Here is a 14,304-nt window from a genome sequence, read left to right as displayed (position 1 = left end):
TGTCCCCATTTTATGGATAAGGAGACTGAGACTCGCAAGGCTTGAGAAACTTGCCTTATGTCGCAGACTGTATTTGTAGCAGAGCTGAGTACCTAACCCAGCCTCTGGAACACAGGAGGCTCTCCATGGCCATTTCCTCAGCAGCTGGTTGGCTCCAAAGCCTTCCCCAGCAGACCGAGGGCTTGTGGCCTCTTGCCTTTGATCCAGCATGCAGAAAGTGGAGATCATGCAGAGGCCACAGAAGCTCCTGTTTCTTGGTCTCTCTTAGGTCACCTGGGACATTTCCAGCAAGGGAAAGCAGGCATTTGAGGGTGGTTTCCGTTTCTGGGACACAGGTGCACAAAGCCAGTTTTTCAACAATGACCGTGATGAATCAGAGCACCAGAAGAGGTCAGGCCTCCCGCTCAGCGGGGTGCAGCCCCCCGTCACTTGCAACCAGCCCCACCCCCAACTCAGCCAACTCCCTCCACAAAGACCATCTCCCCAGCGACAGCTAGAAAATGCCATCCATGTTCGGGTTCTGCGTCAGAATCTCTGTCACCTGTTATGTGTGTATGTGTTTGCCCTTCAATCTGTGGCAACGTCCTCCTTCATCTTTGTCTGGCCTTGCTTTTACACCAGGAGGGCAACTGGAGATCCCAGCTGGGTATTTTTCCAAGATTCTTAATGGGCAAAAGGAAAAGGTGGTCCTTGCAAATTTGGGGAGGAAGTTTCATTGATTCTACAAACTCCAAGATTCAGTGGAAGGAGGCAGCTCCAACTTTGCTCCTGACAGCCACAGCTACTCCTCCTCCCTCCTTCCTGCCTTGAAAAGCCCTTCCCGCTCCTCATCCCAGGTACCTTCTGGGCTCTGTCCATACCATGTGCTACCCCATCCTTGTTTCTGGTCTGAATTGGCCAGACCCTCCCACCCACACCTGGCCAGGCCCACTGCAGGGGGTGCTGGATGGATGGATGGATGGATGGATGGATGGATGGATGGACAAATGCTTCCGGAATAAGCTGGGTGCCTATGATGCTCAGGGTGCCAAGACCTGCCCCTCCAGGGGCCAATCCCAGCCACTTTCAAAATTCCTTTTCAAGAAGGAGCTGCCAACCACAGGCCTCCTGGACCCTCCAGGGCATCTTCATTCCACAAGGTGACAAGCACCAGTCCAGGTCCCAGCCTGCCACCCCCCCTCCACCAGGCACCGTCTGTCTGCACCCCGCAGCGAAGGTTTGACCACCTCCACCGCAGGAGGTGGCGGCACCCGCTGCTTACCTTCTGCTGAAACACACCTGCAATGCACCAGCGTCTTGCAAGTAGAAGGAGCACGAGTCTCATTCCACAGAAGCCCTGGCAGCGAGAGAACGCGCCCGCGACAGCCTCTGTGCGATTCTGCTGCATAATCAGCAGAGAAAGAGAAAAAATGCCAGAAATAGCAAGCTTTATAAGCCCTCCTGACAAGTCTTGGTCCTCTATTGGCTGGAGGCCCAGCACCCCCGCCCCCCATCCCATTCCTATAAGGTGAAATGGAAAAACCTGTTATTTAACCTCTTTGATCAAAATCCATCTCCTATCCCAATCTGGGCCTGAGTGCTCGGAGCTCCTGGCAGCGGTCTCCACACCAGGTCTCGCAGAGTGGAAGGGGAGGCAGCCTTCCCCTCTCACGCACACTGCCTTGGGAGCAGGTATTGAGCTGGAAAGGCATCTGGAAGGCAGCCTGGCAGCACCTGTCAACATGGGAAAGTTATATGCCATTTCCTCTGGCAATCAGACTCCCGAGCATCCGTCCTGCAGACATCCCCGTTCTGGTGTGCACGGTGCATGCCCACAGATGTTGCTCGTTACAGACGAGAACGAGGGCCATGATCTATGTCTAGGGGTACACAGATTAAAATGTAGCCATTCTGTGGAATGTGATGGAATGAGGAAGGTCTGCAGATGCTGACTTGGGAATGGTTGGGAGAAAGAGTCAAGGACATGATCCCATTTTTATAAAAACAGTTAACTCTGTGTGTGTGTGTGTGTGTGTGTGTGTGTGTGTGTGTGTTTGGATGGGCACAGTCAAAGATGCAAAACTGAGCAGTGGTCATCTTGCAGAGTAAGAGAAGGGGATATTTTCATTTGCTACTTTTCTCTTCTTTGTCTTGTTTTCTTTTCTTCTTTTTTTCCTCTTCCACAAGCATGTTTGACTTTTGGAATTTAAAACAAAAACATAAGAGTCTCCCTGGTTCCTTCCACTCCTCTGACACCAGCAGACCAAGGGGCCAAGGTCACCCACGCCAAGGCTGGATCAGGTTGGGGCAGGGCTGGCCGGAGGCACTGTGGATCCACCTGCAGTCCCGGTGGCTTTCACACAGGTGCAGTTAACTTAGGGCTCCCTGAAGAATGTGGATGCTGGAATAAGACAGAACTGGGCTCAAATCCTGCCTGTGCCTGCTGGAACGGTTAGCTTCTCTGACCCGTAGTGTCCTCATCTATAAAATAGGGACGACGGTACCCATTAAGTGCCATGTCCTGTGCCAGGCCCTGTTAAACCGATTTCAATTTGGTTCAAATTGAACATTCAAATTGGACGTTTCAGAAACACTAGAGGCTGCTGAGGAAGGCTCACAGAGCTGAGCACGTCCAGGAATCAGTGACAGGAGTTCTGGGAATCATCTCATTATTGAATACTTATCCAATAGCAAACTAAGTGACAAGGAGAAGGACCTGGGTAACAAAGGGGACTGACACCCAGTCCTCTGCATGAGGAAGGGTGGAGGGATCAGAATGGGCTCCAGAGAGGAAGAGTCTTGTGCCCATGCCTCTGCACCCCTCCCATGCTGTTCCCTCTGCCTGGATTGCGCTTGCCCAGACCCTCACACAACTGACTTCACATACTGCTTGGAGATCTCCTTCCTCCCCAGAGAGGGATCCTCTGAATCACCGGCACTGAATTACTCTCCTCATAGCACACCCCTCCTGCCAATGGTTTCTGCTTATTTGTTTTGATGGTTTTCATTTCTGTTAATTGTTCATCTTCCTCCCCAGGCTGTGAGCTCCGTGATGACCAGGACCCTCTGGAGCCTTGCTCATCTCTGGTTCTTGGTTCCTAGCAGAGGACCTGACACACAGCAGATGCTCCTCAGATAGAAATACACACGATCTGTATATTCAAGGCCCAGATTCCAGCACATGGAGCTTGTGTGAAGGAGGAAGGAATATAGATTCTGTACTATGATAGAAAGATGGAAATTTCAGACATATTGAAGATCTAGAAATACACACACAAAGCTGGGAGGGTGCTAGAAAAGCCTATCCATGCATGCTTCTATAGGCTTAAGATGGGAAAGCACGTTCCAGGCCCAAATTCATTAGCACACAGACATTTATTTCTTCATTGCAACATTATTCACAAGAAAATGGAAACAAGAATAAAATCCATTGAGGGGAGGCCTGGGTTGCTCAGTCAGGTGAGCATCTGACTCTTGGTTTCAGCTCAGGCCATGATCTTGGGGTGATGTGATCAAGCCCCATGTCAGGCTCCATGCTGAGCACAGAGGCTGCTTGTCCCTCTCCCTCCTATCTGCCTCTCTCTGTCTCTCTCTTTCTCAAATAAAAAAAAAATGCCATGCTGTTGGTGTTTTAAAACACAGAATAAACCCATTGATAGGTATTGGTTAAATAGATCACAACTCGCCATACAAGGGAATACTATGCAGCCATGACAAATGATCTGCATTCTCTTGATATGGAAAGAAGCCCACCTTGCTTGTTGGATGTTGAACTTTCTAACTGGAAACCAGAGACTCCAACAGGCAAAAGGTATAACTGATTGCTATGGAGAAAGTGTGAAGGTGAAAAGCCTTTGATTATCATTTATTAATTCATTCACTCAACAGCATTCTCTGTTCCCTCTGCCTAGTCCCTACTCTATGCAGGGCTGGGTTCCAGATAGAAGGGCCGTGTGTGATCAGGACACTGTCCTTGCCCTCGAAGACAGCTCAGCTCAAACATGTACGTGAGAAATTAGTACATAAGGGAGATGGTGCTCCTGGCTAAGGGCCGCAGCGTCATCAGCTGAGGGGGGCTTCCCAGAAAAGGTGTCATCCAAGCTGGGGATGGGAGGAGGGGTAGTGGGGTATACAGAAGGGAGGAAACATGTTGAGAGGCAGAGGTGGGGCGACATGGAGCAGGTGCAGAAAGTCCCTGCATTCGCCACCAAACACTGAACTCCCATGGGTGGGAAAGGGGATCTGAGAGCTGAGCCTGGATCCAGAAGATTCTGGGCTTGATTCTGCCACTCGTGAGCCAGAAAGAGGAATTCTGGGTTTGTGATGATGCTGTCCCCCGGTACGTGGTCACAGAACAGCTTCTCGACCTGGACTCACTCACCCTGAGAGTGCCTGCCCCATTAAACATTTGGGCCAAGGTACCCAGTGCAGGGTGGAGGGGGGTCCAGCTCTACAGACCCTCTACTCACTCGGTTCCTTCTGGGGTCAAGCCAGGGAGGGGCCATTGCACCTTGATGGAACTCAGCATTTTTAAGTTTAGTTTTGTTTTGTTTTTTATATTTGGGGCATTCTGAGGCAGCTCGATGGTTATGGTTCCAAACAAAGAGAGATGACTCAGCTTCATGTGAAGAGCCGAAGCCTTTTGGGAAAGATATTTCTGTTTGAATGCTTCTTTCTCGGCAGCTCTTCCAGGCTTCCTTGTTTTCTGGACATTCAGCTGTTCCCAGAGTGGGGGCAGGGATGAGGACCAGGCTCTGGGGACCAGAGGGCCTCAGTCTGAATCCTGGCACTACCCCTTACTCACTCAGAAGATCTGGACAGAGTTACACCCTCTCTGAGCCCACGTTTACTTAAGACTGCCTTGCAGGGTCTTTGCGTAAAGCCGCCGTCCCTCACGGAAAGGGTCTGGTCCCACGCCTGGCACGAAAGGGGTGTACAATAAACATCACTATTAGTAACCACAGCGACCTGTGCTGAGCTTCTGCGGTGCCTGGATTATCTCACTTAATCCTGCCAAGCACAAGGTCTCAGTTGAGGGCTGAATCTACTGGGGCTCAAAGCTGTAAGCTGACCTGAGTTTCCATCTCCCTGTTCCAGAGGGTCAGTGCACACACGCCCCAGGCCGACTTAGGGGGAACCTGTGCAAGCTCTTCCTTCCCATCCGACTCCCTCTGCACCAGGAGCCAAACACGCACGCCCGCTGCCCACAGCCTTTATCTGCAAAACGGGGACAAAAGTCTGAGGTTGTTGAAATAGTCTAGTCATGGCTTAATAAAAATAATGCCACGAAGGTGCTTAGAAACCTTTAATGTTATCACTGCTTCCTCTGGGACAAGGAGTCAACAAAAACCAAGCTCTTCATGTACAATATCCTAAGAGATGCGTAAAGCTCTTTGGGAAAACACCCTCACGAGTCGGGAGGAAACCTGAAAATGAGAAAGAGGTGTGAGCTCCGGCAAATAAAAAAGATTTTTAAAAAGGGACTTTAGGGCACCTGGGTGGCTTGGTGGGTTAAGCCGCTGCCTTCAGCTCAGGTCATGATTTCAGGGTCCTGGGATCGAGTCCCGCATCGGGCTTTCTGCTCAGCAGGGAGCCTGCTTCCTCCTCTCCCTCTCTCTGCCTGCCTCTCTGCCTACTTGTGATCTTTCTCTCTCTCTCTCTGTCAAATAAATAAATAAAAAATCTTAAAAAAAAAGTTAAAAAAAATAAAAAGGGACTTTAAAATGATCCATTATCAAATGGCGACCTGCACCAGAACATGAACTCAGGGTCTCTCAAACTTCTGTTCTGGAACAAATGTAAACAAACAAACAAACAAAAAAAGCCGATGCAGGCGAACCCATGGTAACTTGAGTCAGTCAAAACTCTTTCCATCCCCTTCCCCCGCATCGCCCTGAAGGACATGCTGACAGAGCAACCTTAACAGTAACTGACTAATTGTAAACCCTGTGATTACCAGCGTTGATTTCCACGGAACTTCCTCTTACAGCCGAGAACCTCTCTGGAGTGTAATTGCCAAGTTCACTTTTAGCTCTGTCACATCCAACCGTCGCTGCTAACTAGGGCGGCCGCTTCCTTGCCAGGTAAGCTGCAATGAAGTCGGCTCCCCGCTTCATTTCACAATATTGTGATGCCCCCGTCAGCACCTGTAAGTGCTGAGAAGCTCTGAGCTGCTGTTAAGTAAATCCTGCCCAGGGGAAGTGATCAAAGCCGCCTTGTGCCTCTCGGGGCCTTTCTGGATCCTCCATCCACCGGGAAGTTGGGGCTGCTTAGTCCCATGCGCCTGGTCGCCCAAACACCGGCCACCGTGGGGTCACGCTGTGCACCCAGGCTTGCCCGGGGCCCTGCCTCCCTTCGTCCTCCGTCAGTGCCTCCCACAGCCCCGCCAGAATTCCCACTCATGTCTCACTGCTCGGAGTCTCACCAAATGGCCCTCACACAGCCTCCCACAGCGTCGCGTGCTTTTGTGGGTTTGGGCGCGAAACCATGTTTTAGCCTCATTTTGTCACAGCGCCCTACTGGCCTTGGTGTCTGTCCATTATGAAGCAGCTGCTGCCACACACACACACACACACACACACACACACGAGTCCTGACTGGGTTCCAACAGCACAACTGTCCCCTCAGGTGATGCCAGGCTTGTTTGGCCGATTTTGTGCAGACCACAGCTTTGGTCCAGAAACGGGCAGGAGCAGAGGGCTGAGGGCTGTGCCCTCTGAGCGCCCACTACTGGCCGGGCACACACCAGGTACTCTGTACCCAGGTAATCCCCACGAGCTGCCAGAGCAGCAAGGGAACAGGGGCACGGCCCCTTGCCTTATACTTGGGGAAACTGAGGTCTGAGAACTTCCATGAGACTGGTGAGAGGAATTGCTTTCAGTTCCAAATGCCAGTCAAGGCTGTCTTTCTCGTGAGGAACTGCCAAGCCTCTTCCCTCTGGTCAAAGAAATCATCCAGTAAACCTATTGCCCTTTTCACTCATCCGCCAGGAAGCCCAGAGCCAGCTTTGCAGGCCAATTCCAATAACTGCAGAGCCCCAGGCCAACATAGCTGCTTTTTTCATTTTCATTTTCCACCTAGAATTCATTCTATGTTTTCCTCAGCTTTCATTTTGTAGGTATTACACATACCTCTATATCTTCCTATGTGTTCTTGCCACTGAATAACCAAAAATAAACAAGCAAGCACCAAAAGTGAGACTCCGAGAGGTTAGGCGGTGTCCCAAGGCCCCCCAGCGGGCCCCGCGGTGCTCTTCCTATTACTGTCTGACCCCAGCTTCTTCTTCCAGTCCTCAACCGAAAGCAGGTTCTGCACATTGGCTTCATGCCAAGCACAACAGTGGGGGGGGGGGTCCTGCCACACCCACACTCACTTCCCAACAGGAGGTAACACGAAGAGGAGCGCATGCTCTGTCCCTGGTACTGTTTCCCGCATTTACGCAAACTGCTTCTCAAGGCAGTCCTGTTAGGCAGATGCAATTATTACCCCCATTTTACAGAGAAGGAAACTAAGGCACAGAGAAGGTAAATAACTTGCTGGATATGCACAGCTAGTAAGTGTCGTAACGGGATGGGAAGTAAGTTTCTGCTCACTGCAGTGTTGGTGACTGAGTCCCTAAATCCCTCGTTTCACAGATCAGGAGACAAGGTTCTGAGGGAGAAAATGTTCCTCCAAGCCTGGACTTTGACTATCAGGTCTGGATGGCTGTCGCTGTAGAGGGAGAAGCCAGGGGCTCCAGGAAGCCCCCCCACTCTGTGTCCAGCCAAGGCGAAGCCATGCTTCTAAAAGCGAGGATACAAGACTACTCCGGCCAGAGGTACACAAGGAGTTTGCTGAGCAGAAAGTTTTGGGGTCTCCAAGGTCCCTGCCGCTGCCCCTCCGCCACAACCATCCTGCACCCGTGTGGTGGGACAGGTGTCGCTACCCGGCTGGGCCCACACAGGGAGCTGACAAACACACTCCTCCAAGCCACACTGATGTCTGAGCCTCCAGTTCAGCCAAAGATGGTATGGGAATGAACTGTGAAGCATGAAGATCGGGGTTCAAATCCCAGCTCTGCCACTTACTAGCTGTGACCCCTGGGTAAGCATGAGCCTCTCTGCAAAGTGGGCTGTTGACGCCACCTCCTTGCTGGGTGTCTATGGAGATGCAGAGCCCACCAGCCCCGTGCCCTCCCTCCCAGGGGAGGTTGCTGTTTCGGTGCCTGCCTCCAGCAGCATCCTGGCAACTCCCCCCAGGGCATCGATCGAGAGACGACGGGGGAAGGGCAAGGGCAGGGAGGTTTGCTCCAACTTATCTCACTCGGGACATGCTTTCTGGGACAAGACTGAAAAATAAAATCAAATAACAAAATGTGAAGTGGGCTAGAAACCCAAAGTCGGGACTGATCTTGCTAGAACTGCCAAGGCTACCTCGGGCAGGGAAGGAGGGCTAGGGGAGACCCCACAGCTTGTCCCACCACTGGTGGGGCATCTGCATCTCCCAGCCAGGTGCAGGATGGGCTGCCGGATGGGCTGCCGGCCCATGTGATGCATCCCCGTTGCCATGGTCTCGGTTTGTTCTGCGGCCTGGTAAAGAGGAGCGCTTGCTGTCCTCTGAGCCCCTGCACTGTCCTGGGCTGCGCAGAGGCAGAAGCCCCCAGGCCCAGAAGAGAGGCTCTCGGATTACCTCAGTCCCACAGGCCCCTCGACACCCAGACCCAACCAGACCCAGGGTGGATGGGGGCAGGCCCTGTTTTCAGATGAGAAAACCAAGGCCTGAGGCTAGCGGCACCTGCCCGGAGTTTCATGGTGAAGCCACAAGGAGCAGGGATTCAAACTCGGATTTGCCTGACTCGTCCTATTTTTCCAGTTCTGTGCTGGCTCATTTATGATCATTATTCTGGCTCCCAGAGACCTCGGGCCTTTTCTAAAGTGGCGCCCCGTGAGATGCCTTTGGGAGTCTGCTGAAGGCTCAGGGACATCAGAGCCGCTCATGGGAGTAAGCAGGTGGTTCCGCAGGGGTCTGGACGCTCAGGTCCCCACGCCAGATCTGACAACATCCCCAGTTCATGGTTCAAAGATCACTGGCCAACAGAACTAAATCCAAACCCCTTACTTAACCCAGAACCCCAAACCCGCCCCTCGATCCTACATGTCTGACCTCTCCCTCAGTGCCTCCTCGCCCTTTCCAAAGCTCAACTCCCTCCTCTTCCACAAGGATCTCCTGGATGCCCACATGAGCATCAGTCTCTCCCTCGTCCCAAAGCCCACCAAGCCCAGCCATCCTGTGCATAACCCGCCCGTGGAAAGGTCTTTCCCCACCTCCTTCCTAAGACTGGGTCCCAAGGGCACTGCTCAGAGGACATCTATGAACCAGAAGTTCCTTTCTCGAACCAAGCATGCTGACACTTAAAGGGAACGGGCACTTCAGTGGGTGCTCAAATGTGCCAAGCCTCTCCTTCCACAGGGCCTTTGCACATGTTGTTCCACCTAGACTGCCTCCCTTGCCCCACACAGCGACCTGTCTTCCTACAGCTCCCAAAGTTCCCTCCGACCCTCTGTTTCCTGGCCTCACAGCACCTATGCCACTCTCCTAACCAGCCCTGTTATGTTCACATTCTGTGTTTCATTATGTCATTACATGTCTCCTGTTCACCCTGGAAATCCCTCCACAGGGCCTAGAACACAGCAGGTGCTCCATAGATGTTTGTTGCCAGCCATGGCAGATTTCAAAGATGACCACGGGTCCTCCTGTTTCTACACACGTGCCCTCTGCACAGTGATGCCACCGCTCCTCTTATCAAGAGATGGAGTCTTTTTCTTCCCACCTTGAAGCCAGGCTTAGCCACACGACTTTACCTGGCCACTGAGACAGCGACAAATGGGCCACGAGGACAAGCTTGAGAAGCATGGGTGCACTAGAGCACCTCACTCTTGAGGTGCCAGGAGCCCCGAAACACTAAGTGAAGGAGCCTGCCAGCTGCTGGAAGAAGAGGTTTGGGGGAAAGCCGAGCCAGCAATCAGCCAGCTCCCAGCCCAGCCTGCCACGTGCCACACAGGTGAGCGAGGCCATCCTACCTCGCCCAGCTGTCCGGGAACCAGGCACGTGACCGCAGAGGCAGGAGGGAGCCCTGCAGAGACCAGCCAGCCCAGCCCAGAGAGCCCTCCAGCCAAGACACAGCATGTCAGCTAAATAAAATGGCAGTTGCTTTAAACAACTAATTCCGGGCGGCTTGTTAGCGCAGCAACGAGCAGGAGCTGACAAAGACCATGGGCCATGATACGCTCACGGCCGAAGAACAAGGGTCTGGTCTATACAACCTCAAGTTCAGAACAATACAAGCCTTTCGGGAGGGGCAAAGCAGCTGGAGAGGGAGGCTCAGGCCGCTGGGTTTAAACCCTACTGTCCTCGGACTTTGGCTTCAGCCTGGACAAGGCGGGCACTCACCTCTCTGTGGTGGGAACAACATATCCTATGGCAAGTCTTCTAGGATGGTTTGAGTCTCAACAGGGAGCACATGTGAAACCATCCCCCTCCCCCCCCCCAAGGGAAGCCAAAGACCCTCTGCATGTGGAAAGACAAATGTTGCAGAATGAAGAACACGACTTTGGAGCTAGACAGATTCCGGTTCCTGATCCACTCTGCTACCTGCAGGCTGTGTGACCTTAAACAAGTTTCTCAACCTTGCTGAGCTTCTGGAGTCACCTGACCAGGTGTCGGGCGTCGTGACGTGGTAAGAATGATATGTAACTTGCAGGACTATTGTGAGGGTTGAGGAAAACAGTATGCGGACAGCTGGCCCATAGTAGGTGTTCAATAAATGGCAGCTCCTCCTCCCTCGCCACCACAGCCTCGCACGTACCTCTCCCATTTCCCTCTTCGCCCCGCCACCCCCACTTGGCAGCGACGGTTTCCAGGTTTGATATCAGCATCTTGTGCCAGGCGCCAGGTTGTGACTGTGGCTCACATAGCGTCATGAGAGAGAGAAGGAGAGCGGCTCACTTGAAGAAGGACAAAGAGCTGCATGTTGCCAGCTTTGACTGGGGGAGAAAGCGCGGGCCGTGGAGAAGAGAGTGGAGAAGGCCAAAGAGGATTCACACCTGAATCTTCGGCCTCAAAGTCTTGACACAACCAGGCCCCCAGCCGGCTTCCTCTGGGATACCTGTCTCTGGCCCTTCCTCCCTTCTCCTCCACGGCCCCCGCATGCAGGAGGGAGGGAGGCAGCGAAGTGGGGTCAGCAGGGCGGCAAGGCCACCAGCTCTCGCCTGCACTGAGGTTGCTGGACAGCACTGTGATTCCAGAGCCTCTGTGCTACAGAGCACTTACACCAAAAGTAGAAGCCCCTCTGCCCCAAGGACCCCAAATGCCAAGAACATCCTGGAGCCCAGAAAGGGTCCAGGATGGACTCCAACCCCCCACCCTAGTGCACATGCACACAAGCATACAACAACCACACACACACACACACACGCACACGCACACACACACACCCGGAGAAGCTGATCAGGGAAGACCACAGATATGTGGGGAAGAGGGCCCAGTGTGGGGGCGGGACCGGTCCCAGAGCAGAGGGGTGCAACACTGGATGACTCCCCTTGCAGGGATCGCACCTGCCCCAAAGCCCTCCGGGGCTCCCCACTAGAGGACCCAAACGTCATAGCCTGGCAGTCAGTGCCCTTCCCAAACTGCAGGCTTTGCCTCCCCGTCCACACCAGCCTGTACCCATCCGGACAGCTATGCCCCAGGTCCCCACACCACCTGTCCCTTGGCCTTGGCCACACACAGCCCTGCTGGATGAGGTCACAGAGGTCGAGAATGGGGGTCCTTGCAAATGGGTTTGGGTTCCAGTCCCAGTGTGACCATGGCCCGGTCACCTGACTTCCGGCACCTCAGTTTATCTGCACAGCAGGATCAGCTTCTGCTCCAAGTGTGGTTGTGAAGATTAAATAAATAAGTAAAACACCTACCCCGTGACAGATACGAAATTAATGGCTCTTCTGTTCTCCCCTCCTCTATACGTCCCCATCCTAACCTTCTTGGAGGTACTGGCTGAATGCCTTCTTCTGCCAGGAAGCCCTCCCTGAACACTGCAGGTCTCAGGGATTCTGTCTCTCTCCCTCTCCCTCCCCCTTTCCTCTCCCTCTTCCTCCCCCTTTCCTCTCCCTCTCCCTCCCCCTTCTCTATCCTTCTCCCTCCCCCCTCTCTTTCCCTCTTCCTCTTTTTGTCTCTCTCCCTCTCTCCCACTCTCTCTCCTTCTCTCTCTCACCTTTCTCTCCCTCTCTCTCATCCCGTCTCTTCCTCCCCCATCCCTTTATCCCTTCTCTTCTCTCTGCCCCCTCTCTCCTCCCCCTCCTTGGGCTCGAAGTAAGAGTTGTCTTACCTGTGCAGACCCCCACCTACCCACCCACCCCTACCTGCAGGCTCCATCACAACCTAGAGATAAGGACCAAGGACCAATCATGACCAAAACCATGGGAGGCTGCAGCACCAAGAGTGCCCAGAGAGCCGAAGTGGCTTACCCAAGGTCACACAGCAGAGTTCAAACAAGAGTCAACAGCTCTCCCTCCCCTTCCACATTCTCAAGGCTATTCTCAGACAAGGCTACAGTGTGTGGATGATTTCCCCCTCTCCCGCTATGCATTCATCCCTTGGGCTGTGAGTGCTAATGCCCCCTCCTCTGCAGAAATCCCCCCTTGGCTGATGGGAGAAAAGCACAGGAAGCATGGCACCTCTGCCCCAACGCTGATGGCCTGTGACTGACTGACTGACAAGGGTGTGCAAAAGGCCGTCCCCAGCCCTGGCCTCAAGATGGGACCAGCTCTGGAGTACTGCTGTCCCTCCTGGACTCCTCGTGGGATCGGGCTGAAGCAGGTGTCCAGCTGAGACCCCCTCCTTGCTCACCTCCTCCCCCAGCCCTGTCCCAGCGACCCCATGCCCCTTCTCGGGAGAGCACTCTTTCACGAGCATCCTTGTCTTAGGCTTGGCTTCTAGGAGGCTCAGTCTGACACAAAGACCTCGTTTCTCAAATTGTGGTCCACTGACAAGCAGCTCAGCATCTCCCAGACCTTGTTAGACCTGCAAACTCTCTGGCCCCATTCCAGGTCTCGGGAATCAGAATCTGCATTTTAACAAGGCCCTGTGTGATTTGCATGCACGTTAAAATTTGAGAAGCTCTGGCTTAAGGTCGGTAGTCACTGGCCAACTGTGGGGACCGTCCGGCCAACATGGCAGTAATGAAATGTGTGCATCTGTAGCAGCAATCTTACAGCTAATGTGGGCATGATCCAACCCTGATTATTCACTGCAGAGGCAAGCCAGCACCCCGACCACCAGTGTGTCATCCCCGTGGCCCATGCTCTGGTGAGGGCAAGCTCCATGTTCTTCTGGCTTGAGCTCCAACCCCACACACCCTACTTGGTCACCAGAATTCTGTTTCTCTTTGGAACTAGTCTGGCATCCACATTAGTCAATTAAAGCCTTTTCCTCTACCCCTTCTTGAGGAGACCCCACCCCCAACACCAGATAGCGGTTCCCCAAGGGCACGCCTGGAGAAGATGCTAGAAAGAGGGGTGGTTAGAATTCTTCAGAGCCCCGAGGGATATAGAGAGGGGAATCAAGGATGCAGATGTCTCTGCCTGGAAGAAGAAATTGCTGGCTGCCCTGAGTCAGAAACCCCTCTTCAGAGGCCCCTCTCCAAGCCACCCCAGGGCAGGAGCCCCTCATCCTGGTGTGAGCCCCTCAGAGTCCCTCTATGGGGATGTCCATGACCTTTGCAAAACTAAAGGCAATAACCAAGTCCTATGTGCTGAATGGACCCCGGGGCCAGCCCTGGAGACTGCGATAATCCAGACGTGTGTTTGGACAGGAGCACCCTGCAAAGCTCGGTCAACGCTGCCTGTTGCCTGAGGAGGGAAGTGGTTCACCTTTTGCTAATCGTCCTAATTCATTTTTTATTACTAACTTTCCTGTTTTCTATTTGCCATCTGATTGAAGATATTACCAAAGGCATTTAAACAGCATCAGACCGTACCACAATGGCAAACATAACTCTTTTTATTGAAATCTGCATTAATATACATATAATTCCCTGATCACAAAGACCTCATGGTCCACATGTTAGACCCTAAGTGAAGGCAGGTTTGACAAGAGGCACGGATACAACTGAAGGTTCTTCAAAAAACAGTAAGCCACGTCAGGAGGGTGTGACAAATGGGCCCTTTCTCGTGCTGTGGCGGAACATGGATGACCCTTCTGGAAAATGGCATGACAACCTGAATCAAGAACCGTAAAAATGCTCACCGCTTTGGACCCAGGGGTTCTGCCTTGGCCCATAGCCAGAAGCCT

The 14,304-nt window shown here is 53.0% G+C and overlaps 1 protein-coding gene across 5 annotated transcripts in view; it reads right to left on the bottom strand.

Annotated features, from left to right (window-relative positions):
• Positions 1-14,304, bottom strand: part of TOX2 (TOX high mobility group box family member 2) — a 132,165-nt gene that overhangs the window by 103,227 nt on the left and 14,634 nt on the right. For 2 of the 5 annotated variants that reach the window (XM_045980104.1, XM_045980105.1), the window contains exon 1: positions 1,262-1,387. The exons of 2 other annotated variants lie outside the window; for them this stretch is intronic. In XM_045980104.1, the coding sequence (XP_045836060.1) occupies positions 1,262-1,387 (126 nt within the window). Of the gene's footprint in view, positions 1-1,261; positions 1,388-14,304 lie in introns of those variants that run through there. One more of the 5 variants, XM_045980108.1, reaches the window with a different exon arrangement.

Source organism: Meles meles, chromosome 16 (assembly GCF_922984935.1).
Source record: "Meles meles chromosome 16, mMelMel3.1 paternal haplotype, whole genome shotgun sequence".
Taxonomy (NCBI): domain Eukaryota; kingdom Metazoa; phylum Chordata; class Mammalia; order Carnivora; family Mustelidae; genus Meles; species Meles meles.
Note: the sequence above shows the minus strand (reverse complement) of the source record. Positions and strands in the feature narration are given on the sequence as shown.